The sequence below is a fragment of the Rhinatrema bivittatum genome, chromosome 12 (assembly GCF_901001135.1).
Source record: "Rhinatrema bivittatum chromosome 12, aRhiBiv1.1, whole genome shotgun sequence".
NCBI classification, from domain to species: domain Eukaryota; kingdom Metazoa; phylum Chordata; class Amphibia; order Gymnophiona; family Rhinatrematidae; genus Rhinatrema; species Rhinatrema bivittatum.
This window is the reverse complement of record NC_042626.1, coordinates 44,105,913-44,133,515: the sequence shown is the minus strand read 5'-3', so window position 1 is coordinate 44,133,515 and position 27,603 is coordinate 44,105,913. Positions and strand designations below refer to the sequence as shown.

The following is a 27,603-nucleotide window of genomic DNA, read 5'->3' as shown; positions in this document are numbered from 1 at the left end:
AACACAAGATTTCCATCCTGAAATGTGTGACCTACAAGAATTTGTTGATTGCTTCAGATCAAATATTGGTCAGAATGATCCTTCTTTTTTGAGAACAACAAAATAAATGGAATAACGGCTCAAGCCCTCTTGCTCCTTCAGAACCAGAACTGCTTTTAATGTGAGTAGTCACTGCAGCATGGCTTGAATGGCAGCTCTCTTCTCACTGGAGCAACATGGAGAAACCATTTGTGTCTGAAATTGGCCACACAAACTCTAGGGCATACTTATGTCTGATAATGTTGAAAACCAAATGATCAGAAGTAATTTGGGTCCACCTCTGATAAATCTGAGAAAGGTGGCTGTCTATTTTTGGTCCTGGATGATGGACCCCCAGAACTCCATTGTGAGAATTTAGGAGTCCCACCTCCTGAAGTTCCATCCTTTCCTTGCTTTTTCACTCGAAAAGACTGAAGCTACCTAAAGGAGTGAGACCTCTGACTCCCCATTTGAATCTCCATAGGCCATGGCCATCTTCTCCAACTCATCACCATATAAAAAAAAATGTCCCTTGAAGGGCAGCTTCATCAAATTGGACTTTGAGATGGAATTTGCAGAGGAGGAGCTGCCACCACAGAAGCTACTCCCAGAGCTACCGTGCACACTAAGCACACTAAATCATAGCATGCATGTACTAAAAAGGCATATCCAGGCTCCACGGAAGGATCTTCATCTCCCAACTCCTCCTGCACCTACTAGGACAAATACAAACCTGCCTGTGCTACAATACAACAGCACATGGTGATCTGGAGGAATCTCTCCTTCCTCGAAATCTCTCACCCCAACATTAGCCTTAAAGGACTTAACCTTGTCCAGAGAGTCCTCTGACTTTCCAAGGTCTTCTTTTTCTTCTTCCTCCTCCTGCTCCTGGTCCCCCCTATTTACTTCTATCTCTTATCCCTTGAAGAGGAGGATACCTGGAAGAGCAGGCTCCTGGGGACTGTGGAATAGGCTCAGATGCTCGAGCCACATGTGGGACCTCCTGGGATATACAAAAGATCTGCAAACCTTTAAAGAACCCCACCCACGAAAGGGCAGATAAATCCATCCCAGGGGAGCAAGTAATGCTATGCTAGTACACACCTCTATGGGATTCAGAGGAACAGTGAACAAAGGAGGAAGATTAGCTCTCCTCTTTCTAAGGAGGTCCCTAGCTGTCCCCTCTCAGCCTTGTGGGGGGTTCCTCCACCTGCTCCCTAGACTGGGACCTTCCAGCCAGAGCAAATTCCCTTGTGGAGACTTCTCCCTTGGCCGTGGTGCACTTATGGCATAATTGCAGATAGTTTCCTGCCTCACAGACCTCATGTTGCAGGCAGAACACAGTGTGGGTCTTTTCCTGTGCTGATTGCCTGGCACCATTATTTTTTCCCTGCACCAAATGGTCCAAAGTGCAGCAGAGCTAAAATTCCGGCACTGCTCTCTCTCTCTGCCTGAGCCTCTCTGCTCAAAAATGCACTGAAATGCTGCAATCATGCTCTAAGCTATGATTCCTTCCACATCAGAGCTCCGTGTTGCTTGCAGCTGCTTGGTCAAGCTGTTTTTTGGGTTTTTTAAAAAATTGTTCACCCAGCTGGCTCAAGCAGATCTTAAAGAAATAGGCATCTTAAGCAGAAATTCCCTGACTGCTTGAAGATAGTGAAAGCACAGAGTGATGATAGAGAAAAATGAAAACAAGGAGGAATAAAAAAGAGAGACAGGCAGAAGAAAAAACTCAGATCAATGCTGCCTTACCCTCCTGGAAGCCTTCTCAGAGAGGGCGCCTACTTTCACCTTCCCCTTGTAATCTGTCTCTGCCACTGGACTTAACATTGGGAGTCTCAGCTGTCATCTCAGGAGCACCCAGGCCCGTCCTAATCCTAACAGGCCTACGTCCACAGAACCATATTCATGTCTACCATCTGCTATGTTGTGATTAGAACTTGGATGGAGAATTACATGTAAGATTAGTGATAGGAAGTCAAGATAAGCTCCCGAAGATTGTCCTATTTGCCTATTTTTGGCCTACCATAGAATGCAAGGAATAATGGACATTTAAAACTCAAACAATGGGCATACTATGGATAAAATGGAAATTTAAAAATGGTGGGCATTTAAATACATAGAATAACCAGAGAATCTAGGCCTAGAGACTTTTCCAACATTTGGGCCTTTTAGAATATTTTGTAACATTTAAAAGTCAGAGTTGTAACAGTCAGTTGCAGAACAGGTGGTCCCTGCATGGGTAAGTCAAACAGAAGCCTTTTGGAACTTGACATGTATCAAGAATGAGGACATGAATGGAGGTGAGTCTGAAAGGCTCAGCTTTGCCAGATATCGAATGACTGATGAGAGCTGCAGAATAAGAAGTATCATAAAAGCATTGTATGTATTTTAAAGAAAAAACAACCGATCAGGAAAGGTTTCATATTCAGAGCCTTATACCACCCCTGTTACAACATGGAGCGAAATAAATAAACATTTGACCATTTTGGTCTCTTTTGACACAAATAACCCAGATGCCCTGACATTTTAGGGATGCGGATTTATGCTCAGATCCAACCAATGAGATGAAAGACATGCAATCTTGCTCTTTGATTGCATAAGACAGCACCATAAAAGAGTGAGGCCAGAGCCCAAAAATATTGGCAAACATTCAGCCCCAACCTATTGGGCAAACACTTAGCCCCAATGTCTTTGTGAAAACACTCAGCCCAATGTATCCAGGCAACGCAAAGCATCAGCCCCATCGCAGACAACTTGAGTAGATGACTAGGCCTTGGGCGTATGATCAGCCAGCCAGATCTAGCCCTAAGCAGCTGTAAGCAACCCAGCCACTGATATGACCAGAAGGAAACAGGCCAGACCATGTAAAGTGGGCCTAAGACCAGAAGGAGACATGCAGAGGCGATATGGACTCCTGGCTAAGTTACAAGATAGTTCACTTCAGGGAGCGATAAGAAAGGGAAGACACTGGGTAGTTAGAAGAACTATTTATATATCATTCAATATGGGGAATTGAAAATTGCACAATTGAACTTTGAAAATATAAAATTACCTATACATATTTACCATCAATAACTTACATTATACACATTATCTCAGTCTTAGATCTATGCCAGAATATGAAAGGTTCTAGAGTGAATGTGTACTGCACGGTCCATAGGTAAGAACATAACAACATAAGAAAATGCCATACTGGGTCAGACCAAGGGTCCATCAAGCCCAGCATCCTGTTTCCAACAGTGGCCAATCCAGGCCATAAGAACCTGGCAAGTACCCAAAAACTAAGTCTATTCCATGTAACCATTGCTAATGGCAGTGGCTATTCTCTAAGTGAACTTAATAGCAGGTAATGGACTTCTCCTCCAAGAACTTATCCAATCCTTTTTTAAACACAGCTATATTAACTGCACTAACCACATCCTCCGGCAACAAATTCCAGAGTCTAATTGTGCGTTGAGTAAAAAAGAACTTTCTCCGATTAGTTTTAAATGTGCCCCATGCTAACTTCATGGAGTGCCCCCTAGTCTTTCTACTATCCGAAAGAGTAAATAACCGATTCAGGATGACAGGCAAGGTATACCTTGCCTGTCATCCTATCCTCCAATTGGGATTAAAGGTACATAATCTATATATTAAGTACCCAAACTTCCATCACTAAACGTCCTTTAACAGCTGATGTCAGTATGGGAGTATATGAAGGTGACATCAACAAGTCTGTTAACCTCTGTCTCCATCTGCTGGTTGGCATGCATAATCCAGTTGTATGCATTGGCCTGCCTGGATGAAGAGGAAGCAAGTTTAATAGAAGAAAAAACAAGGGCGTATGTGAAAACAAAAGAAAGAAAATATATTATAATTTATATCTATGTGTTAGATCCATGAATACATTTAAAAGGTACAGCAATTAAGACAAGAAATCGGCAAGCTGACCATCTGAAGAACTGAATCAAAGACTGCTGCTTCTTTAGTTGTAAAGGCTGGACTAGTACAGGCGGCTGTGCAATGGGAATCTTTCAATTTTTTTTCTCTATACTGAAGGTCCCTGATTCAGTGACCCAACTACTGGACAGCACATACTAGCATTATTGTGGATATTTTCAACATATTTACACAAACTAGACACAACATCTGTAGTCATATGCCAGGACATCTTCAGTTATTTCATCGGTAAGGCAACAGGCATGTGGACAGTGTTTGCAGAACACAAGAAAAAACTTGCAAAAATATGGGTAACTATGGCAGAGGGGATGGGGTGAGGGACTTGCCCTCCCACCTGCTGGCAAATTCTTAAAGAGAGTCCCACCCCACACATCAGCCTCTGGCTGCATGCTGCAAAGAAGTTGGCTCAAGGGGGATTTCTCCAGCAGGGGGCTGCAAGAGAGAGAGAGGCAACAAAAACCAAATGAATGAGCAGAAAAGGCACCACTCGCTACACTTTGATGACACAGCCGGGGTGGGGGTGGGGTGGGGGAGGGCAAGGGCGGGCATGTTGTATATTCACCTTCAGTTCAGGATTCCATACCTGGTTCCATACCATCTCCTGCTCTCATTTTCGTACCTGTTTGAAAATAAAGCAAGTTGTCTACAGCTTTGCTGAGCCCAACGGGTGCACTTCAGAATTTCTGACAGAGCCAAACAGGGCCGGTTTAAGCATTAGGCAAATTAGGTGGTTGCCTAGGGTGCCAGCTTCTTGGGGGCGGCAAAGAACAGCAACAGTGATAGCAAAACAATCAGCACTGACACACACACAAACTCGCAGTCATCAGTGCTTTTAATCACTTGGTCTTCACAACTATCATGTGCACAAATAAACAGCCATTATCAAGTGACTCTTTTTTTTTTACTATGGCTTTGTTTATCTTCATGTTTTAGTTTATGTTTTTTAAAGTGGTTCGACTCACTGTCTGTCTGTACCTCTGACCTGAGTTGCTGGCTTTTAGCTTTGTTTCATTTCATTTCATTTAATATTTATATACCGCCCATACCAAACTTACAAAAGAGATCATGGCGGTTCACAACAAAATATCACAAAAAATTTGTTCCTAGGCTTAGTCTTGGTGCAGGGAACAGAAAGGGAGGGTGTGAGGTTGTAATGGACAGAGAACAGCTACTCTGCTTCCAAAGCCAAATACTCCCCTTCCTCTCATTTCCCTTCCCAACCCCATCTAAGGTGCTGTCTTTCTCCCAGGGAAAGGAAAGGATGGGTTGAAGCAGATACAACAAGTCTGTAGCTTTTTGCTCCTGAAACTCAGGACTCAATTGCTAGCAGTAGTGGGAGGAGAAGGAGGAAGAGGTGATGGTTGAAAAACAGTGAAATGAGAAGGGGTTAATGCTTGGGAGATGGTTAGAGGGGGAGAATCTTGGAAGAGGTAAGGAGGGGTGAATGCTTGAAGGGAGCTGTTACAAATAGGAGTCGATGTTGGGAAGGTGAGGAGGGGGTTGAAAGCTGGTTAGAGGTGATGAGAGGTAAATATTGTCATCTCCCCCATTTCCCTGACATCATCAATGCAATCTTGGGTAGTCTGTCAGCTTTATCCTCCCAAAGACCATAGTGCCATATGTTTAGCAGGACAGGAGAGAAGACTAGGGCTAGGGGGGAATTTGAAGGGATAAGAGACAACCAGGGTAGGGGGTGCATGACAGCTGATCGGAGGTGAGAGACTGCCGGAGGGGTGAGTGTGTAAAAGAAAGCCAGATATGATGATGGGGTGGGTGATGAAAGAGAGCCAGAGATAGTGTTGTGGTGGGGGTGGGACAGAGGTGGTAATGGAGAGTTTTGTGAGAGAATATATCGGTAAGGGGAAAAGGGTGAGAGAAACCCAGAGGTAGTGATTGGTGGTGGGAATGGATAGAGAGAGATAGAGGCATATATAGAGGGGGTGATGGGTAGAGTGAGTGTGTGAGAGCTAGAAGAGGTGATGGGGAAGGCTGTATGAAGGACAGCCAGGGAGAGTACTACAGGGAGGGAGGATAGAAAGAAGAAGGTTAGAGCATGCAAAGGGATGACAGGGTGAGAATGAATCAGGTAGAAGGTGGGAAGGGGAGCATTGAAGAGGATAATGGGGATGAAGATGTCAGAGTGAGGATGACTGCACGAGTGAGTCAGACCGGAAGGGATGAGAGAACATAAGAGGGAGTGTATCAAATGAAATGGTTGGGAGGAGTTGAAAAAAATGGTTGAGAGACGGAGACTGAGAGTCAGAGTTGAGTTGAGATGATGATGATGATGGGGAGTGGCGTGAGAGCCAGAGAGGGGGGTGGGTATTGGGATAGAAGGGCAGAAAATAGTAGGAGATTGATTGGGGAAATAATCCAGTGAGGGAGGAAACTTAGGGAGGTGAAGTGTTGGGGCAGGAGGAACTGGAGGATAAGAGATGATGGGATGAGATCCAGATGTGAGTGAATAGAGAGAATGAAGAACTAGTGATGAAAGCAAGTGATTTAGAAGCAGAGAAGAAAGAAATGGAGACTAAGGTAGGAGAACTGATGGAAAGAAAGACAAAAGTTACATGGAAGGAGAACCTGAAAAAGTAATTAGGAGAAGATAGATCAGAAAAAGGCAAAAAAAAAAAGGCAGGGACCAACACAATTAGAAAAAAAACCCACCTAGACAACAAATGTAGAGAAAACCAATTTGGGGGTAATTAAAAAAAAACCTTTTACATGCATAAATGGGCTCTTTAAAAATTATGCAGGGGGTTCTACACGTAACAGTATGCATGGAAGTGATTTCGTGTGTCCTTTCATATGTTCCTGGGGAGTGGAGTTCCCAATTACACGCGTCCTCTCTCTTTTCAGAAGTATGTGCATAAATGTAAGCGTGTGCTGCACAAGGTTCTGCCTATAGCCACTAATTTTCAGAGTGGACCTATGTGTGTAAATCCACTTTGAAAATTAGAACTGAAGTGCATATGTACTTTTAACATGCAGGCTATTATAAAATCACACTTCCTCCGTTTTTCCAGTTTAGTGACTGGAGTATGTAATGCAGTGATTTTGTAGTTATATGGCTCCTAGAGCAAACTGGATTCCCTGCAGGCTGGGATAGCGTTTTTTGGACCAATGAATATTATTCAAAAATATTGTACATGAGCTATCAAAACCACATAGGTGCTATCTTCAGTTGTGAGTCACAGCTCTCATGTGACATCTGAAGAAGAGATCTGCATGATTTGAAAAGCCCGTGCACAATATTTTTTGATAATTTTTATGCTGATCCAGTAAAACATTTCAATCTGCTAAGAATCTTGTGATCGGAATGTAATTTCAGTATTAAGCTATTATATATTCTTTGTACAATTTATGAACGGGTAGTGGAAGGTTAATTTTGCCCTACCAAGCAGAAAGAACTGGTGAGAAAGGCCCTTGATAAGAAGCTGGTAGCATGTATAAGATCATATTAGAATTAACTAGTACAGTATATCCCTTGCCTCTTCCAGTGTGTTTGCCTGCAAGGCCAGCAAGATCTCAGTTATAATCCTGTTAATGTGTTTTTACAGGATTGTTCTCAGGGAGGGGGACTATCTTGATAGTTGATTTTTAATTATCAAAATCTCAGGTGGGGACCCATATGGACCCAAGTCTTTTAAGTACCTAGCAACACCACTACTTTTAAGGCTTGCAACTGTGATATAATCTTAGCAATGTGCATTGGAATAACTGGGTAGACTGTGTGGGCCAATTGGTCTTTTTCTGTTGTCATCTACTATTTTAAATCATAATCATACTCTCCTTGCTCATATAAAATAAATCAGTGGTTAGAAATGCAAAATCCGTATTCATACTAATTCACAATATTAACTTTCAAAAGTTATTGGGGGGGGGGGGCAAGGCTGAAGATTTGCATAGGGCGCCTAAGTCCCTTGCACTTGGTTCTGCAGCCAGGAAAAAAAAAAAAAAAAGAAGAAAAAAACTCCAAAACAATCAAGAATCACCCAGTGCAGAAGCTCTTTTTTTTGGAGGGGGGGAGAGAAGCTGCACCTGAAAGTTATAGTTGTAATAACAAGATTTGATTTCTGGTCTCTTTCTAAGTCTGTTGGATTTCTGTGTGCTGTGCTATGGCACTGTCCTCATTTAATTGCTCCTCACTCTGTGTTTGAAGCTCAAAAGAATTTGCATTCTCAGCTCAATTAAGGGGAAACCATAGGAGGCACGGATTCTAGGCCAATATTACCAAGCCCAGTCCACTGGGACTCAACCTACTCTACATAAAGTTGCCAATAGATGGTACCTACTTGTCACATGGAAATGCCTATTAGAGTGCCTTTTACTACCTTATAAACAGATGTTAGACCATAAAGCTGCTTACTGAGGATGTAGTGCCCCATACAATTGTTTTCTGTTGCCCCTTGCTGATTGCTTCTGAGACCACCCTATGTTATTGCCATCAGCTGATGGCAAGGATTACCCCAGAATGTCAAAAAATTGCCCAGTGAAGGTGCCCTCTCCTGTATTATAGTAATGCTGGTCAGTATAGGTTTCTATATAAAGATGGTATCTGGGTTTTGCTTTGCTCTATCAATAGGGAATGTTCATGGAAATGCACACATGGATTGCTTTGTTGATGCACCACTGAAAAAATGTCTTCTATTGCTGCAAACAGATTCAGCCACTGTCTACCTTTATCATAAGAAATATTTGATGCCACCCACTGCTTATGTGACCCCCATGGAGAAACTTATTATATACATCTCTTTACATTGTCCCTTCACTGTCCCTGACCAACGTCTCCTAGGACTGCCCAGGATAATTGCTACTTGTCGAAGGCTGGAGCAGCCAACAGCTCTGTTTCCACTGGAATCTACCCAAGACTAACTTACAGGGGTTCTTGTGGCAGCTGGGCCCATAAATCAGCACTTAATGAGAACAGTCCACCTGCTGTGCCCTAGCATTTAATAAAAATCAGACAGGGCTTGGATTGCCTCCAGCAGGTTAGCATTCTTTAAAAAGACATTTCCATTCTCGCTTAATGGAAAGTTCCCCAGTTCTGGATGCAGTTCAAACCAGTGAGATGAGAAGCACTTTTTAGGGACAGAAATATGTCAAAGTACCCAAAACCTAATTCAAGAAGCTGGTGGAGCATATGATTCCTTCATTGCTCTCTTCCCTCTACTGGGTAGGATGCTGGAGGCTCAGGTCTTGCTTTGTGAACCTATATAAGGCGGCACAGTACCCAGAGTGCAGTATCAATTGTCCTTTCCCTTCCTATCACCTCCACCATGGTCCTGCCACAGTACGGAAGAAGGTATATCACATTATGGGACCAGGCACATGCCACTGATTTTCTAAACTGAAAGACTTTAATTTGGGGTAGGTTGCCTGTGGCCAGTTTTCCCCACAGAAAAGAACTGGTCAAGCTGCAGGATCAACCTGAATGTGATTTGCATTGGAAGAAAGATACTGTTTTCCTTGGGTCTTGTGTCCTATTGACAGAAATTCTACACTTTTTTGCCTATAGATATACAGTGGGAAAAGCACTACAGTACATCTGGCCCTCTGAGAGATGCTACCCATTTCTTGAAGAGCTACCACCTAAGGAAGACAATTCATTTTTTGTATAAACATTTTGCCATCTTCTCAATGTCTTTCACCTAAAATTCTGTTGGCTCCTATGAGTGATTAAACATTTTTTTCCTGCCTCCTAATCTACCACTTAAGAGCTTTCAAATGTTAGCTTGTAGGCTACTGGAACCTTCTCTGAAGGTGGAATTTGTCCCCAAATATTTCACTTTCTACTTTCCCTGAAATCATCTCCTTCAATAGCCTATGTTGTTTCTATGATCCCTGCACTAACCATAAAGACCATGACAGAGGAACTGTTTTACTGCAGATTCACTGGGGTGTGTCATAATGGATTTTATAACTCTCTATGTTCACCCCTGTCATCGCCATTCTTCTCATCTTTTGGCCCTCACCAACCCAAGAGACAGAATGCTTCCCCAACAGGCCTCATGAGAGATGATCTCAATCTTGGAGGGCCACTGAGACAGTTCCACCTGCCCCTTTTTTAAGAGTGCTGAACTCCAGCAGTGTTCAAAGCCTCACCTTGTTCTTTGAGTCGAATGATCTCGGTGTCTGATCCAAAACTGTTCCAGGCGGTGCAGTTGTAGATGGTTTGGAAATCAGCTCTCACAATGTTGCTGATGGTAAGGGTAGAAATCACACCTTCTTCTGTGCTGACAGTTTCAACAGTATAACGTCCAGATGTCCCCGACTCCAGCACATTCTCCTTCCAGGACCAAGCCTACAAAGTGAAAGGACAAAGCAGTGAGCATCATCCTGAAACCAGCCAGTACTAGCACAGGCTTTAGATTACTGAAAGCCTTGGATCTGTCACACCTAAAGGCCCCATTACGTTTTCTCATGATGTGATTTGCTGGCTGAAAACAATCCACTTTAAAATTGGTTTGAAACTCACTGGGGAATATTTTTTTTTTGACCAAGCAGTTTCCTCCTGCTGCTTTGGGCTTTAAGCTCAATTGGAATCAGGACTGGGATCCTGGCACCCAATGTTCTCTCTATTTTCTGAAAGGCTAAGTGTGCAAAAATGTTATTTTGTGCAACTTTTTATAAGCTGAGTTCAAATTTGTATGCTACGAGCCAGTATAATGCAAATAATATTGGGCTTTCTTATGTGCACTATGTTTTGCCATGAGCACGGAGTTCATGACCTGTGTGTGCGCATACACATGCAATGTTTAGAGGAAACAGTGCTGGCACCATAAGCCTTCATTCACAACTACCTAGGGATTTTTTCCCCCTATTTTATATCCCCCCAACATACCTAATCTAATCATTGTACTATCAGTCCTTAGCCATAAGCCATACACCAGGGCTCTTTAAGGAACCCTGAAATCATGTGCCCTGAATCTGACACACTAGTTTCATTCTTGAATGATAACCATGGCTCTCCACCTCCTTTGGCAGCTGTGAACATTGCCTCCACAGCATCGCCAGTTACAGCCAAACTGGGCAGCAGAAGATCTGACTCAGGAATCAATCTAAGCAGCATTGCCATTAAGCCACCGTGGTGGCCCTGAAATATTATTTAAAATGAAAATTGCTTGCCAGAGAGTGAACAAAAATTAACATATGAAACTTTTTAATTGCATGACAGCTAGATCTTGTTTGACTAGCCAATGGATGAAAGATCAGGATGCAAAAATCAAGGGTTATTGACATCTACCTCCCTGGAACCACAAAAGTAGATGGATTTATTTTGTTTGTGCTATATTGGGATAGGAAATTGTTTTGATGTAGAAATGGAATGTATATTGATTTTTCTCTGAGAGTAAAGACAGAGTTAACCATCTGTAAGCTGTGCATAGGAAATGCATAGTGGAGACAGAATAGTAAAATGAAGGATTAAACAATGGGGTTGGTAAAGAAGCAGCACTCCAGGGGCACTCACAGCAGATTCACTCCTGTGACTTTGACACTACAGCGGGTCTCTCCTCACGGCCATGCTTCAGATATACAAATACAGGAAAGGAGCCCAGGCTCCAAACATACTATTCCACTAACCTCTGTTACCTCTCATCTCAGACAGTATCCAGCTGATCCACAACAGGACTCTAAGCAGTGCCATCTGAATTCTGTCAGCTTTCATCCCTGTTTAAATTACCTTTGTTACCAGTGCTACAGACTTATAAGCAGTGCATTTTGGCAGAATCTAAGCCTACAAACAGCACTACTCTTTCTCCAGAAACTACCGAGGCCGAAATCCTGCCTCAACAAATTCAGGAACATGGAAGGCTTAAGCGGACTGTGACCCCATAAAGAAAGCCAGAGAAAATTATGAAGTCAGATACCAATAGCATGAGAAACTGGACAAAGCTTGGAAAAAGACTCAGTATGATATGTGTAATATTAAAAGCACAACAAGTAAACAAACTGTCAACCAGCTCAGGTCTGCTTATAGAAGTTACCAATAACCACCAGAAGAATTTCTCACTTTCCTAGCATGAATAATTCAGACAAGAGCTTGCAAGAGCATGATCTTCAGTAAACCATTGATCAGAGATGTGACAGTTTGATCAAAGATATAATGGCGTAAGTAGAATCTTAAATGGAATGTTCAAAAGAAACTCATCTCAGTGCTCCAGGTCTTCTAGATACACAACAAAATCCTCAAAATCATTGCACTCAAGCCTATCTTTAACAAGCACAGTTGGAGCCAGAGAACATGCTGAAGCAGAACTCCCACAGGTATGTGCATCTTACAGCAGGAAAGAAGCAGCTTTAAAAGTAGAAAGAGCTAGAGCAGAGCAAAAGGAGCAGATCAATGCTGCTATTGCTGTTGATGTACACAGAAAAGCTGAGTTAGAAACTAACCTAGAAGTATTACTACAAGAAAAGAAAGCAGCTACAGCTAAGACCTATGGCATCTACACCTTCACTCTTTCTTCTGCTACAAACTAAAAGGTAGAAGATCCAGACAATGTCCTTTGCATAGGAAACTTCACCTTCTAAAGAAATGCTGTGGTTTCAGAGAAAAGCAGCTGGGTGAACATAAAAACTTGCTCATGGAATTAGGAATATGCTTCAGTTGCTGTTCTTTCAGAAATCACCTCTCTAAAGACTGTACAAAAGCTATTAAGTGCAGAAAGTGTGACAGTGTCAAACATGTTACTGCCCTGCACCCAGATACTGAAAAAAATCAACTCCCTCAGTGCTTCTACCCCGTCTCAAAGGACAGAGAGGAAAGAATAGACAGTATTGCCAGAAATCATTCCACAATGCACTAGTTTTGTGGAGAAGGAAATAATGGTGGATCCTGTTCAAAAATATGCCTTGACAAGGTACTTCTCCTAAGGGTCAACCTGTGACTAAAAATGTACACAATCATGGACAATCAGAGTACTAGATCACTGGCAGGTCAGAGTTCTACAACTTGTTTAACATACAGGAAGATAATTCGCCCTACACACTAGGAACATATGCAGGGACAATAGAGACCACTGGGAGGAGGGCAAACTGTTACATGAAAAAAGCTGCAGATGGCACCACTGAGTACCTCTCCTTACTCTTATAGAATGCAACCAGTTCTCCAAGGACAAGCAAGATGGTAGTCCTCACACATAGGTGACATCATCAGATGGAACCTGGCATGGAAAACTTCCGTTAAAGTTTCCAGAACTTTGACTTGGCATGCCCTATACCACATGTCCATGCAGGGTCCCTCTTCCGTTTGTTTTATTTCCATGGAGCTTTTGCTTCGCAGTTTGAGTGAGTGCTTGTTTTCTAATTAAAATTTGTGGAAAACTCCTTTTCCCCTATTTCTTGGGGTTCTTTCGAGTTCCGTTGATGCCGAGTCCCTTTCAATTCCTCCCGTAGCCTCCTTTGTATTTTCAGGTAAGCTTTCTTTCACTTCAATCTCCCCCATGATGGTGGTGCCTTGGTGCCCACCGGTCATCATTGCCCACTGCCATCGTTGTCGTCTTGCATCCCTCTCTTTTCGCTTTGGTCATGGCTGCAACTGTTTTTTGTCGGTGTCCAAGGGCCATGTCTATCAGGGATACCCATGATATCTGTGTCCTCTGCCTGGGGGCATCACATGGCATCTGGGGTTGTTGCAAATGCACCAAAATGACCCCAAAGGGATGTCGTGCCTGACTCGACAAGATGGAGAAACTCTTCAGGTTGGGGAAGTCCAAGCCATCGACTTCGGCATTGTGGCATTAGCACCGATGGACCTTGGAGTGACATTGATGGACACCATGCCATCGACATTGGCGGGATCGTCTGTTCTATTGATGCTGCTGGTATTTAGGGGTGCCATGCTCGGTCTCCTCCAGAAATGGAGTATGGTACAGATGCCCGAGAGTTTGTGGAAAGGGACTTTTATGAGAACGATGGACTATATGCTTAGAGAGGAAGAGGTCGCTGACCTGCTAAAAAGGAAATAGCAAATGTTAGCCATCGCTAACTTGAAATTGCACAAAATAGCTTCCAACAGTGTGATAAAGAAGGCGTTTTCTTTGGAGGCCCATGCACAAGATTTAAAGGATCTAGACTTAAGAGTTGACACACCACGATTTCAGTGCAGCCTTATTTATTTAAAACATGTATTTTCCGCTTGTCATGCTAAGTAGATTACAATAACATTTATGATATAAAACAGCAATGCAAAGATATAAAAACAGACACAAAATTAATACTGAAACTAAAACACCGACAACTGTTAAACTCATCTCATTATAAAAGCCTCCTGAAACAATAACGTTATCTATAATTTATCTTTTTAAGTTACAATGTTACAATGTAAATCTCTAAATTATTATCTAAGTTACCATGTTACAATATAAAATAAGCAGCCCCTGCCTTATTTATGTTCAGTTATATGTAAACCGATGTGATATTTCGATCAAATGTTGGTATATAAAAATAAATAAATAAACAGGTGTTTACAAAACTGGGAACTAAACTTAAGATGGAAAAGGCCCATTTCCTGGTTTCACTTAAATGTCCAAATTTTACCAAACATATGGATAACAACCCTTTTGCCTATGAATGAAGAGCTTGAGGTGGCTTGTAAACAGTAAGCAACTTAGACAAATAAGGGACCATTCACTTTTAAGTATATGGAATACCACTTGGCTATGTGCACATTCTACATTTATATGGTACTCTGCACTAAAACTGTGTAGAGTGCTTCAGGTGTGCTTACGCTTGCCACAGCTGGCTGCATATATAATACTGGAGTCGAGTCTGGGTGTGTGATTGATGGCCACGTTCAACCCACATATAACTATTGGGACTTTGCACTAGGGGTGTGCAGATTCAAAAAATTAATTTTGATTTGTAAATTCATTTTGTAAGTCTCAGTCATTCGCCATATTTGTCTCAAACAAAAACAATTTTAACTTTGTTCTGTTCATTTGTTTTTTTTGTTTTACATTGATTCAATGGGGGAAGCAATCCATAGACCACATTGACTTCACTGTACAAGAAAAAACAGGCTGGGGCTGGATTCTATCCCCATGGCTTGGGCCTAGACCCAGACCAGATGCCAGAGCCCAGCCTGAGGCCGGGTCCCATTGCCTAGGCCCAACACTAGGGCCCAGCCTGAGGTGGGTCCTGCATCAAGACCTGACCTGAAGTCAGGTCCCATTGCCAAGGACTGGGCTTCCACCATCTTTCTAATTTCATCAATGATAAATGATCTGTTTTCCCGGATGTGCTGCAGTGGTGCCACTGTGCTGTCTTCCTCCTGAGCAAACAGCGCTATTTTGATGTACAGCTGTACATTTCAATAGCCATACATCAAAATGGCACCATCCGCTTGGGAGGAAGGTGCTGCAATGGCATCACTGTGATGTGTCCTTCAGGCGGACAGTGTCATTTTTCACCAATGAAAGAAGAAAGATGATGAAAAGCTTGGTCTTGGGCCACCATGCATGTGCCTCAGTGATGGGACCTGGCCTTGATCCTAACCCTTGAGCCTGGGACCTCAGGCCAGGCCCCAGCATTGGGTCTAGGCCTAGGCCCTGGCCTCAGGCTAGGTCCTGGCTTCGAGCCTGGGTCTTGGTGCCAGGACTCAGGCCTCTGGGGCCACAGCACCAGGCCAAAGCCTCAGCGATGGAACTAGACCAAGGCCTTTTTTTTTCGTTTTAAGTAAACAGATACATAAATACCTTTACATTTTCAGGTATTTTCATCAGAAGCTATTTTCAGTTCGTTTTATTCATAACAAACCAAAATTGTCCTCATTTGTCACATTTTGTATGTTTGTTTGAAACAATTTCACATCCTTACTCTGCACTGTATTAACACTACCCTTAACCTACTGTGAAGTAGACAGAGGTGGCCTGGTCCCACTGCTGTCTCCATTTCAAATATTTTGCACTGTTTCTTATTATGATTCTCGATTTAGTCCTCCTGTCTCATGTAGTCTGGGAGTCCAAAATATGCATGCATTTTTACAAATTATTAAATTGTCAAATATTTTGTGATCTTATTTGGAGTCAAGGTAACTTATAATTATTATTGTTTTATTTCTCATAAGTTTCCCATGCTACTGAAAACATCAGAAGGAACCTAGATTTGACAATAAGCTCCTTATATCAGGGGATTGCCTAAAACAGTTTTGCTGGTCACACTGCCATGTGTGATTACAGTTATTGGAAGGCAGTCCATTCCTGAATGGCATTGTGCTGGTTGACAAGATACCAGGACTTACTATTCTATCCGGAGGAGGGGTGCTACGAATAAAGCACTTTATCTGTCCTTTCTCCCCATGCAAGGCATGCTGAGTCTGGGTACTGGAGATAATCGGAGGTCCTGAAACAGCAGAGAGAGAGATGTTACCTGGCAGGCTCAGTGGCTGCTGATAATAATAGACATCTTGCTTGCATGTAAATACCATAATAAAAATTGTTAGTAGGCTAAAATCAATCTAAAAGGTCTTTGTTTTTTCATAAATTATAGGTGGTTTCTTTGCTTGGCTGTTGATACTTCGTTGAACAGGCTTTGCAAAATATTATGGGGCTTGTAGTCCTGCTTTGTTGGATAATTACTGAATCTGTGTCCTTATTTAGCTACCTTATCCTTTCCTGTTTCATTTAATGCAACTTAAAATCAGCAATGAATTAGTTGCTGTTTGGCTCTCTCTCTCTTCCCTTCTCCTGTCTATCTGAGCTTCTCTCATGCTGGTTCTGAATCTCTCTTTTTCTCTTTGTCTCTCAGTACTTGCACACTCCTCTTGCTCATGTCTCTATCATGCTGACAGTAGTTTCTTTGTCCTCTCTACTGGCTCTTTCTCTCTTCCTTTTTCATGTCTCTGTAATGCTGGCTGTGAGTCTGTCTTTCATTTTTCCTTCTGTTTTCTTCCCTCTCTCCTGCACACATTCCAGAACAGGCCATACTTTGCCTTTAAGAATGTGAACAGCCCAAAACACTGCAGGAAAATCTCTCAGAAACTGCATTTTAGGTCTTGCATGACAGTGTGAGGGGTCCAGGTCAACTGCAGGGAGTAGAGGATGAAGAACCAGAGGGGTCTGGATGATGATCTCGAGATAGACTGGGCAAAGTAGCAAATTACTTGGAAATATTAGGAATGTGCCTCTCGCAAGCATGCTTTAAAATCCACTTACTTATATGTGTTAAAGCCTACAAAGTCCTAAGGAAGATATACAAAGTATGTTTGCTCAAGTAACTGCTTAAAAGTAGGAGCATACTTTCGTGTGGGTAGGTGTATTTTAAATCACACACTTGTGTGCCCTTTGGATTAAACACCCCACTAAGGGTTACATTAACAAAGAGCGAGATGTACTAAGCTTATTCTTATAGACATAAAATGGAATAAACCCTTGAGTATATCTGGCCCAAAATAAGTCCAGTTTTCATCAGTTAGTATGCTTTATATCTTTAAGATAATGATATATTCCTTTTATGTTGTAGAATTCTTCATCTTATGTTTGCAGCCTTTCTCTGCAAACTGTTTTGTACATTTTGAATACATATATTTTTTTTCATAATGAGCATCTTGAAATATTTAGGGGTCAATATTAAAATATATCCACTTATGAAAGTTAGCCGGATAAGACCTATCCGGCTAACTTACATGGGATATTCAGCGGCACAGCAGTGTCACTGAATGTATACCCAGATAAGTATTAAAGTTAGCCGGATAAGCTTATCTGGCTAACTTTAAACCTGCTATGGGCCACGTCTGACTTATCTGGTTAATGGGATAAGGCTCAATATTGCTACTTGTCTGCCTAAGTTAACTGGATAGATAGGGCCAGCCCATTGCCCACCTAATGACTATTCGGCTAACTATTTAGCAGGATGGGTCACTTATCCAGCTAAGTAAAACTAATACTTCACGCTTATCCAGCATAGCTCTCTGCTTCAACGGCAGGGGAGAAGAAAAACAACCAATAAGGGCTGAATAACATAGTCTGGGTAAATAAATAAGTATGTGTGTAGCTTGCTTATTGCGGCGGTTACTACCCCTAATTAATCAAGCTTGATATTTCACTTGGATGCAGCTCCATCACTGCTCTCTGCATTAATGGTGGGGGTGAAAGGGAAATAGAACCAAAGGTTACTAAGAGCCAAGAGAAACAGATAAGTATTAGAAAAAAAGAAGTGTGAGGCTTGCTGGGCAGACTGGATGGGCCTTCTTCTGCAGTCATTTCTATGTTTCTATGTTTAAGTGGTATAGCCAGATATTCAACAGCAGCCACTTGGCTGGATAAGTCCGATTTATCCAGCTGAGTCCGATTTATCCAGCTGAGTAGCATTTGAATATCTACCCCATGAAACCATGATTAGAAATGAATCAATCTGTTATTGGAAGGAATTGGCATAGTTTGCTTCTGTTCCTGAAGAATCTGTTTAAAATACTGTTTTCCTTTGCATTTATGACTTCCTTAGTAGTGAGATTTGACAATATTTTTGACCGAGAATGTTTGGTAGATGGTCATGGATGGTATTTATATTTTTCCAATGTACTTGTGCTCAAGGTTCCTCGACTGGTAGAAGGCCTAATGGGTCACCCATGTTCTCATGTGGCAGCTGCCAAAGATCACATGGTGGTTTTAACAGAATGTGCATCTGTTTATACCATTGGTTTAAATACATTTCATCAGCTGGGCATTCTGCCACCTCCTTCCAGCTGCAGTGTTCCTAGACAGGTAAGATCATTGTAGATCGGATGTGCACTGCCATGCTGGGACAAGTGGCTTGATTCTCTGACTTGGTGGCTTCTCATTGGACTGAGGATGCTTCAGAGATCTCTGGGGGCATGGAAACTCTAGTCACAGCATAATAGTGACACTTGTAGGTAGGATTCAAGATGCGTATGTGTCAGGTTGTGAAGGCTTCACAGTCTATGGTCTGAATGAAAGTGTGTTACAATTATTTCTGTATGAGGGAGGAGGACGAAGGAATAAAAAATGGGTATGTTTACATTTTAACCTGGAAGCCTGCATAAATGGAAGCTGCTGGCAAAAATTCAAGGAATATGCAATGTTCCAAACCAATCTTTGCTATTATTTTTTTTGGGGGGGAGAAGACCTTGCATTCTAAAACAGATGTTTCTCTGAAGATAGGTAGATTCACTAGGCAGCAGTGGGTTAACACTCCCTAGCTGTGTCACCTGTCCCCATATATGAAGGGGTAGGACTCTTAAGGATCTCTTAGAGGATGTGGTTAGTGCAGTTAGTGTAGCTGGGTTTAAAAAAGGTTTGGATTAGTTATTGGAGAAGTCCATTACCTGCTATTAATCAAGTTGACTTAGGGAATAGCCACTGCTATTACTGGCGTCAGTAGCATGGGATCTACTTAGTGTTTGGGTACTTGCCAGGTACTTATGGCCTGTTTGGCCTCTGTTGGAAACAGGATGCTGGGCTTGATGGACCCTTGGTCTGACCCAGTATGGCATTTTCTTATGTTCTTAAATGCGTGCATGATTTAAAAGTCCAGCATATGTCTGCTAGCGCGCCCATACGCTCATTTAAAAATTAGTCTTTGTTTGTTTTGTTATAGTACACATCAAGCTCTCAATATATCTAGGAAATTTTGTAGAAATAATTCCATTATTTTGAATACTCTAAAAATTTGGCTGGTTGCTGGTAAAGTGCTCCAAAGGGTTTCTGAAATGTTATCATATATCTAATTGCTGTAGGATAATCTCCAAGAGTATCTTATTATCTTTACCCCAGACAATGGTACAATGGCCTTTGATGTCAGATGCTAATCACTGGTTGTTGCTGGGAGCTGATGCTTCTTGTTTGGCTTCCATTAGGAGGCTGCCTGTATGCACAAGCTGCTGTCACAGTGGGTAGTTGGGTTCCATAACATTGGCATCCAGTTTGCTCTCCACTTAAAGCAAATATGGGGCAAATCTCACTGAATTAACTAGGCCTCCTGCAAAGAGCTATCTGAAATTTAAAGGGCATGACTGTAGAGTAACAGTCCATTGAATTCAATCTTTCTTGAACTATCTCTATGGGGTAAGTGTATATAAAGATCCACATGAAGGTGATGAAGCCTACAGTCCCATAGAAAATGATTCTCCAAATACAAATATCTTGCAAGCTATGGGCAGGTGATGGTGGTATATTTTACCATTAAGTGGCTTGGCAAACAGGAACATCCAGACACACCACTGACACTTAGGATTTAATCTCACTTCTTGATACAGATATCAACAGGAGCAAGTAGAGCTATCCCATTTATTTGGCTACATATGCCACAGCTTGACCACTGTTGATGCTCAGCCCCTGAGCAGCTTGAACTCCCCTTCCTTCTGATCTGGATAGGTGATTCCCTGGCTCTCTTCTTCATTCTTAACATGACAAAGTGCAGGGTGTACCACTTAAGAACTGTTGAGCTCTATGTGCTTTGCTGAGTTTGAGCTGGATTCTTTATTGGCTTCTGGTCAGTCCTTCTGATATGCCTCCAAATCACCCTAATTTTTCAAATGAAAATATCTGTTCTGTTTATGTCCAGCTAAATTAAAATAAAATACCTTTACAAAAACTCTAACATTAAAGCAGAGTGATTACAATGAAATCCTCAGCTCAGTGTGTAGCAGTTGTCTAAAAAGCAAATAGAATGTTAGGAACTATTCAGAAAGGAATGGAGAACAAAAACAGAATACAATTCTGCTTCTGTATAGTAGAGATATCGGCCCACCGCAGGAAATTTTGTTTTCCCGCAGTTCGGGCCGATTTGTTTCGGCTGCCCCGAAACGAAAAACCCAAACCCACCCCAACACTTCAAATTTAATTAATTACAACCCCCCCCCCAAACTTGCCAAAAGTCCCTGGTGGTCCAGCGGGGGTCCTGGGAGCAATCTCCCGCTCTCGGGCCGTCGGCTACCAGTAATCAAAATGGCGCCGGTGGCCCTTTGCCTTTACCATGTGACAGGGGCTATTGGTGCCATTGGCATGAAATTTAGTGGGTTTTCCCATCGTTTCATCAGCCCCCCCCGAAATGCAACGAAATAGGAAATATCACCTTTATTTCCTATTTCGTTGCAAACGAATGCACATCCCTACTGCATATACAAAAATGATAAAAAGGATAGAACAAATCCTCTCTGAAGAATGGCTAACAAGGTTAGGGCTCTTGGAGAAAAGCTGAGTGAAAGGAGGTATGGCAGATTTATAAAATCATGAGTGGGGTGGAATGGATAAATAAAGAATGGTTATTTACTCTTTCACATATTACAAGGACTAGGGGACATGCCATTAAACTAACAAATAGCAGATAGAAAACAAATTGAGTATTTTTACACTCAACGCACAATTAAGCTATGGAATTTATTGCTAGAGGTTGTGAAGGTATCCAACACAGCTGAGTTTAAAATGGGCTTGGACCAGAGGTCTCTGGCGACTGGGGACCAATGCATTTGAGGACCTCTCTCGTGCCCTCACCCACCCTCCATCCCCATCCTCAAAAAAGAAATGAACTGACAGACTGTTGTGAATAACCAATGGGGTGAAAGCTTACTGCACCCATAATGACAACACTGGCAATAAGAAAAGAGGGATCAGCCCATAGGGGGTGAAGACCCCCGTGAGTACTCATCACCGTGCCACCACTGTTTCAATGCATGAGAGGAAGAGTTCAAAGCACGAGACCCCTCCTGATGCATGAGATTTGACATGTTTGTGCTGAACCTCTAGCCCTGATGAGACTCCTGATGTGCCCCCCTTAAGCCCAGCACCCGGGAGCCTTGAAAACACCCCCCCCCTCTCCTGTACGCCACTGGTTTGAACAAGTTCTTAGTAGAAATGTTCATAAACAATTATTTGCCAGATAGAGCTGGGGAGAGCAACAACTTATCCCTAAAAGTGGGCAACAAGAAATGGATCTATTCTTTGGGATCTGCTGGATACTACCTAGAGATCCGGACTGACCATGAGCTCACTGGACCCTTGGTCTGACCCAGCATGGCACCTCTTAATGTTCTCATGTTCTTATCTATAGGTTTAAAACTTGTTAATGTTAACCAAATATTTGTATATAAGGGTTGTAAAATATATAAATCTTGGAGTGCCTGGTATGATGGCCACTTTTTTTTCAGAGAAGTTGTTGTATTATCCTTTGCATGTTCTTCCTATATTAACACCCTGCCTATATTGTTTGCAATTGATTGCACCCATTACATTTGGCATGCCATCTATAATCAAAGAAAACGTACTTTGTCTCCTGCCACTCTGTAAGCCACTGGGTACCTAAAGGACTCCCTGACCCATTTCATCATGGCCTTCAGTACCAGACTAAAATGCCTTGAAAATGTTGACTGATCCATACTGGCCACTACAGCTGCAGTATTCTGGAAAAAGCTGGTGGCAAGAAAATGCAAGGCACAGAGTAGCTTGACCAAGCCTGAAATGGCATATCCATTATCGGTTAGAGGAACAATATCATCTCTGATTTCTTCATTGAGAGAAAGAATTGCCCTGGAGCTCAGTCTAAGTCCAGACCACATCTGTCTCTAGTAACCCAAGTAGTGTTGTCCTCTCGTGAAACATCTGCTGCCTGTGTGCCCTTCTATGAAAGGCTTGCCAGAACAGCCTGCTCCTCTCAGATCCTCCTTTCTTGTTCGGTGATAAATCATCTTTGTTCTCTTTTCTTTGCTCTAAAGTTTTTGCCGCTCTGATTTTTCAGCTCACTTGCAAAAGGTAGCAAAGCACAAAAAAAACCCCAAAACATAATCCATGTTTGCCACAGAAAAGCTTAGCCAAACACCTATACACAGCACCATAATGGAATGAAATGGCCACTAGAAATGTGAGTTAACTTTTACTCCTGCCTGACCCAGGTATTAAACTTCCGGCATTAAAAACAAGCACAAAAATGACTCCTTTCTAACATGATACTCTATATTGCCCTATGATAGCTAATACCCTCTTTTACATTTGATTTGCATGCAGCCATTGGTTTTGTAGCCCATTTTTTTCTGATCTAAAGCCCATATTACATGGCTGAGTGGGTTCGTGTCGAAACCCCCCCATTAAAACCAGAGTAAAAACCTGTGGTAGTCTCAGCAACGTTTATTACATTGGCCCCTCAATGAGTTTGAGCTGCTAGGTTCCTGTGAGATTGAGACTAGCCCAGCAATATAGGCACCACAGGGCTCAAACTCACCGACAGTCACAGGATGCCAGAAAGCATCAGCTGTTTTGGGGATGGTGCTGGGAGAGATTGCAAACAGGAAAAGAATATGGGAGGGGATTATGAACATAAGCCTTGCCATACTGGGTCAGACTAAAGGTCCATCAAGCCCAGTATCCTGTTTCCAACAGTGGTCAATCCAGGTCACAAGTATCTGGCAGGATCCCATCGGGCAGACAGTAGGGATGTGCATTCGTTTTAGACGAAATAGACAATGGAAACAAAATTGTCTATTTTGTCTTGTTTTGGGAGTGCCCTGAAATGAAAAAGAAAGACAAAATTTTGTATAATTAATATTTTGAGTTAGTGCGTACTCTTGGGACTTAGTGCGCATTAAGCCAGAAATTAGGGAAACAAGAACCCCCCCCCCCCCCGAAACATTTAAAAACGAGATTAAGCATAAAAAAACTCGAAATGAAAACGACACACACACAAAAAAAAAATTCAGTGCACATCCCTAGATAGATTCCAAGCTGCTTATCCCAGAAATATGCAGTGGATTTCTGCAAATCCATCTTAATAATGGTTTATGGACTTTTCCTGTGGCCACTTGTCCAAACCTTTTTTAAACACAGCTACACTAATAGCTTTCACCACATCCTCCGGCAATGAATTCCAGAGCTTAAAAAATATTTTCTCTTATTCATTTTAAATGTATCACCCAGTAACTTCATTTTGTGTCCCCTATTCTTCGTACTTTTTGAAAGAGTAAACAACTGATTAACGTTTACTCGTTCCATTCCACTCATTATTTTATAAACCTCTATCATATCTCCCCTCAGCCATCTCTTCTCCATGCTGAAGAGTCCTAAACTCTTTAGCCTTTTCTTATAAGGGAATCGTTCCATCCCCTTTATCATTTTTGTTGCCCTTCTCTGTACCTTTTCTAATTCTGTTATATCTTTTTTGAGATATGGTGACCAGTACTGCACATGACAGGCTTAGGGGTCTGGCAAGGGTGACAGTGATGTATGAGAACCCCAGCACTCCCTTCTCTGCTGCTTTTCCTCCTGTCAGATCAGGTGGGCTGTGTAAATTCTGTGTTGCACAGTGCTGCATAATTCCCCCATGAGTATGTTTTAAAAATGTATATAATGTTAACTGCGCAGAATGTTATATGGAGGTAGTGGAGTATAAGTGATGCTAAATAAAATAATAAATAAGAATAAGCACAGAGACATAGAAATGATGGCAAAGGACCAATCCAGTCTGCCCAGCAAGCTTATGTTAGTATCTGCCACACTGTGCAGGTTACCTCCATGCTTATCAGTTTCCCTGACCATTAAAGTCAGTGCCCTCGTTAGATGCTGTTTGAATCCAATTTCCCTTTACTCTTGCCGTGGAAGCAGAGAGCAATGGCTTATTGGTTAAAGATAGTAAAAGCTGCATCAGCAAGTTACCTCCCTCCATGCTTGTTTCCCAAACTGTAAAAGTCAAGGACCTCGTTGGTTGCTGTCTGAATCCAATTTCCCTCTTCCCACTGCCGTTGAAGCAGAGAGCAATGATGGAGTTGCATTAACAGTATCAAGGCTTATTTGCTAAGGGTAGCAACTGACACACCAGCAGTCTACCCTCATGCACTCTTTTCTTCATTTCCATCCTCTTGCAGGAGTGCAAGCTTCCTCCCAACACAAACGCACAAACACACACACACACTCTGCCCTATCAAAGAAGAGTCTTAATACTAGGACTTCTATATATTTTTCACTCATCCACCACCTCATCACAGAGCAAGCTTTTCCCCTCTCATAGCCCGTACAGTGCAGGCAGCAGCAGTACAAGCTTCCCTATATACCACCTTGCAAATGTGCCCTCAGACCTGTATTAGAAGGTCCTTCCTTAGAGGAAGTATTAATTCAGTTCTAATTTCCATTCAAATGCTCTCTCCTTGTATGAGACTGACACGAGGGTGCCAATTAGTGCCAATCATAGCTGATACTGTGTAATACCCTTGTGTATTCATGACTTTCCATCCTCCCATGATAAATGCTTAATGCTTACTCTGGGTCACTTCCCATTATATGTCTAATTAGTGCTTTGGATTTTAGGTTTTAACTGATACCCTACCCCCTTGATAGAACACCCCCTAAGCAAAAATAAAACGGCATTTATTAGATCAATGGCTCCCGACCTTTTTTTGGTTTGTGGTAGCCCTGTTACAGGGTTCACTTTATTGTGGCAGACCACCAGCTTCTCAATCAGCACTTTCTTTTCTCTTCCCTCTGCCCCCACACCCCACTTGCAGCATCACCTCCCTTTCCTCTTTCTCCACCCTGGAGCATCATAATCAACTTCTCTTCCCTGTCCCTTGGCACCATCTTCTTCCCTTCCCTCTCACCCACCCCTGGCATCATCATCACTTTCCTTCTCCCACCACCTCTTCCTATCACACCCTGACATCATCACCTTCCTCCACCTCTTCTCCTCACTCCTTGGCATCATCATCTTTCCCTCTCCTTCCAATTCTCCATCCCCTAGCATCATCATTATCATCACCTGCCCTCATCCCTCTCCCTCCACTTCTCCTCCACACCCCCTGGCATCATCATCACTTTCCTTCTGCCACCACCTCTTCCTATCACACCCTGACATCATCATCATCATCACCTTTCTCCACCTCTTCCCTTCACTCCCTGGCATCATCATCTTTCCCTCTCCCTCCAACTCTCCACCCCCTGGCATCATCATCATCATCACCTGCCCTCATCCCTGTCCCTCCACTTCTCCTCCACAACCCATAGCATCATCATCATCATCATCATCACCTTCCCTCTCCCGCTATCTCTCCCCCCCCCCCCCCCCCCCCATACACTGTCATCATTATCAACTTACCCTGGCACCATCATCACCTTCTCTCTCCCCCTTCCCCCCACTCCCAAGCTTCATCACCACCTTCCCTCTGCCTCCACCCCTCTCCTACCTCTTTGACAGCTTCATCATCACCTTCCCTCTCCCTCCATTCCTGGCATCATCACCTTCTCTTATTTTCCCTTCTCCCTCCAACCACCCCCCCCCCTTTACTTCTCTTCCCTTTTCCTCAACCTCTGGCATCACCTTCTCTTTCCTTCACCCCTTGACATCCTTATCAACTTCCCACTCCCGCCACACCCTGGCGTTCATCACCTTCTTTTCCTTTTCCCCTCCATCCTTTGGCATCATCTTCCGTCCACTTAACTTCTTGGCATCATCTTCCTTCTCCCTCATCCCTTGGTAATGCCATCAGCTTCCTACTCCCTCCTCACCCTGGCATCATCACATTCTCTTCCCTTTTCTTCCAAATCCTGGCATCACCTTCCCTCTCCCTGGCATCATCTTCTTCCATTTCCCCTCACCTCCTCACACAATCGTCGCCTGCTCTCCACCTTTGGGCATCATCATTTTATCTTCCCTTCCCTTCCCTCTCCATCTCCCCCACCCCCTGGGACAATCACCTTCTCTTCCCTTTCCCTCTTGGCATCACTTTCCTTCTCCCTGGCATCATTGCCTTCCCTCTCCCTCTCCCTCCACCTCTCCTCCCCACTCCCCTTGCATCATCATCTTTCCTGTTCCCCACCTCCATGGCATCATCACCTTTCCCTTTCCTCTTCTCCTATACCCCATGGCACATTCATCTGTCCCTTCGCTCAACCTATCCTGGCACAGTGGAAGTCTGTGAGCAGTCTTACCTAGCCTGCGTCTTCCTCCTTTGCCAGCTTCCCTCTGCAATCAGAACTGCACAGAGAGCCAGCAGGTCTGGCAAAACTACAATGTGCCCAGCGAAAAGGCTGGCCCCACAATTGATGAAAAGGCCAGTCTTTTTGAAAATCAACTTATCTTCGCTTGGGTTTTCAGTTTTTACATACAAGTGGCAAGAGGAATGAACGTGCCTTGAAGGCTTTGCTGCCACTCTGGCCTGCCTGCCATGTCCCTTATACCACCACAGGGGCCTGACTGTTACCATTCTGCCTGCCTGTCATGCCCGTTATACCATCACAGAGGTCTTGATGCTACTGCTGCACCTACCTGCTTTACCTATTATGTATGAGCATGGGAGTTTTGGTGCCTCTATGATATTGGCAGTTGTTAGTTTCTTGGTTGTACTGGGGTGTCTGTTTCCCTACCCCTCCCCAAAAAAAGTGAAAATTAAAAAAAAAACAACAACATTTCCTCCTCCAACTATTTTATGGTTCTTTGTTTTGTTCTAACCCTTCTACAATGATCCTAGTCTGGTTCTCCCACCCTGTTTTGGTTGCACAGCCCACAGCACTTTTTCCTTTACCTATGTCCCTTGCATTTCAGTTGCTTGGATATTGTTTTTGACATAAAGAGCAACTCCTCTTCCTTTTCTGCTATCTCTAGACTTCCTCCGCAGGTGTATAGACTGGTATGACTATATACCATTCATGTGATTAACTGAACCATGTCTCTGTAATTGCAACAATGTTTAAATTCGCCTCCATTATTAGG

At 42.8% G+C, this 27,603-nt stretch overlaps 1 protein-coding gene across 5 annotated transcripts in view; it reads right to left on the bottom strand.

Moving 5' to 3' along the window:
- KIRREL3 (kirre like nephrin family adhesion molecule 3) overlaps window positions 1–27,603 on the bottom strand; it is a 1,312,393-nt gene that overhangs the window by 71,481 nt on the left and 1,213,309 nt on the right. For 4 of the 5 annotated variants that reach the window (XM_029572739.1, XM_029572737.1, XM_029572740.1 and 1 more), the window contains 3 exons: window positions 16,202–16,302; window positions 10,066–10,264; window positions 4,544–4,579 (listed from right to left, as the gene is read on the bottom strand). In XM_029572739.1, coding sequence (XP_029428599.1) covers window positions 4,544–4,579; window positions 10,066–10,264; window positions 16,202–16,302 — 336 coding nt within the window. The remainder of the gene's footprint in view (window positions 1–4,543; window positions 4,580–10,065; window positions 10,265–16,201; window positions 16,303–27,603) is intronic. The other variant, XM_029572738.1, reaches the window with a different exon arrangement.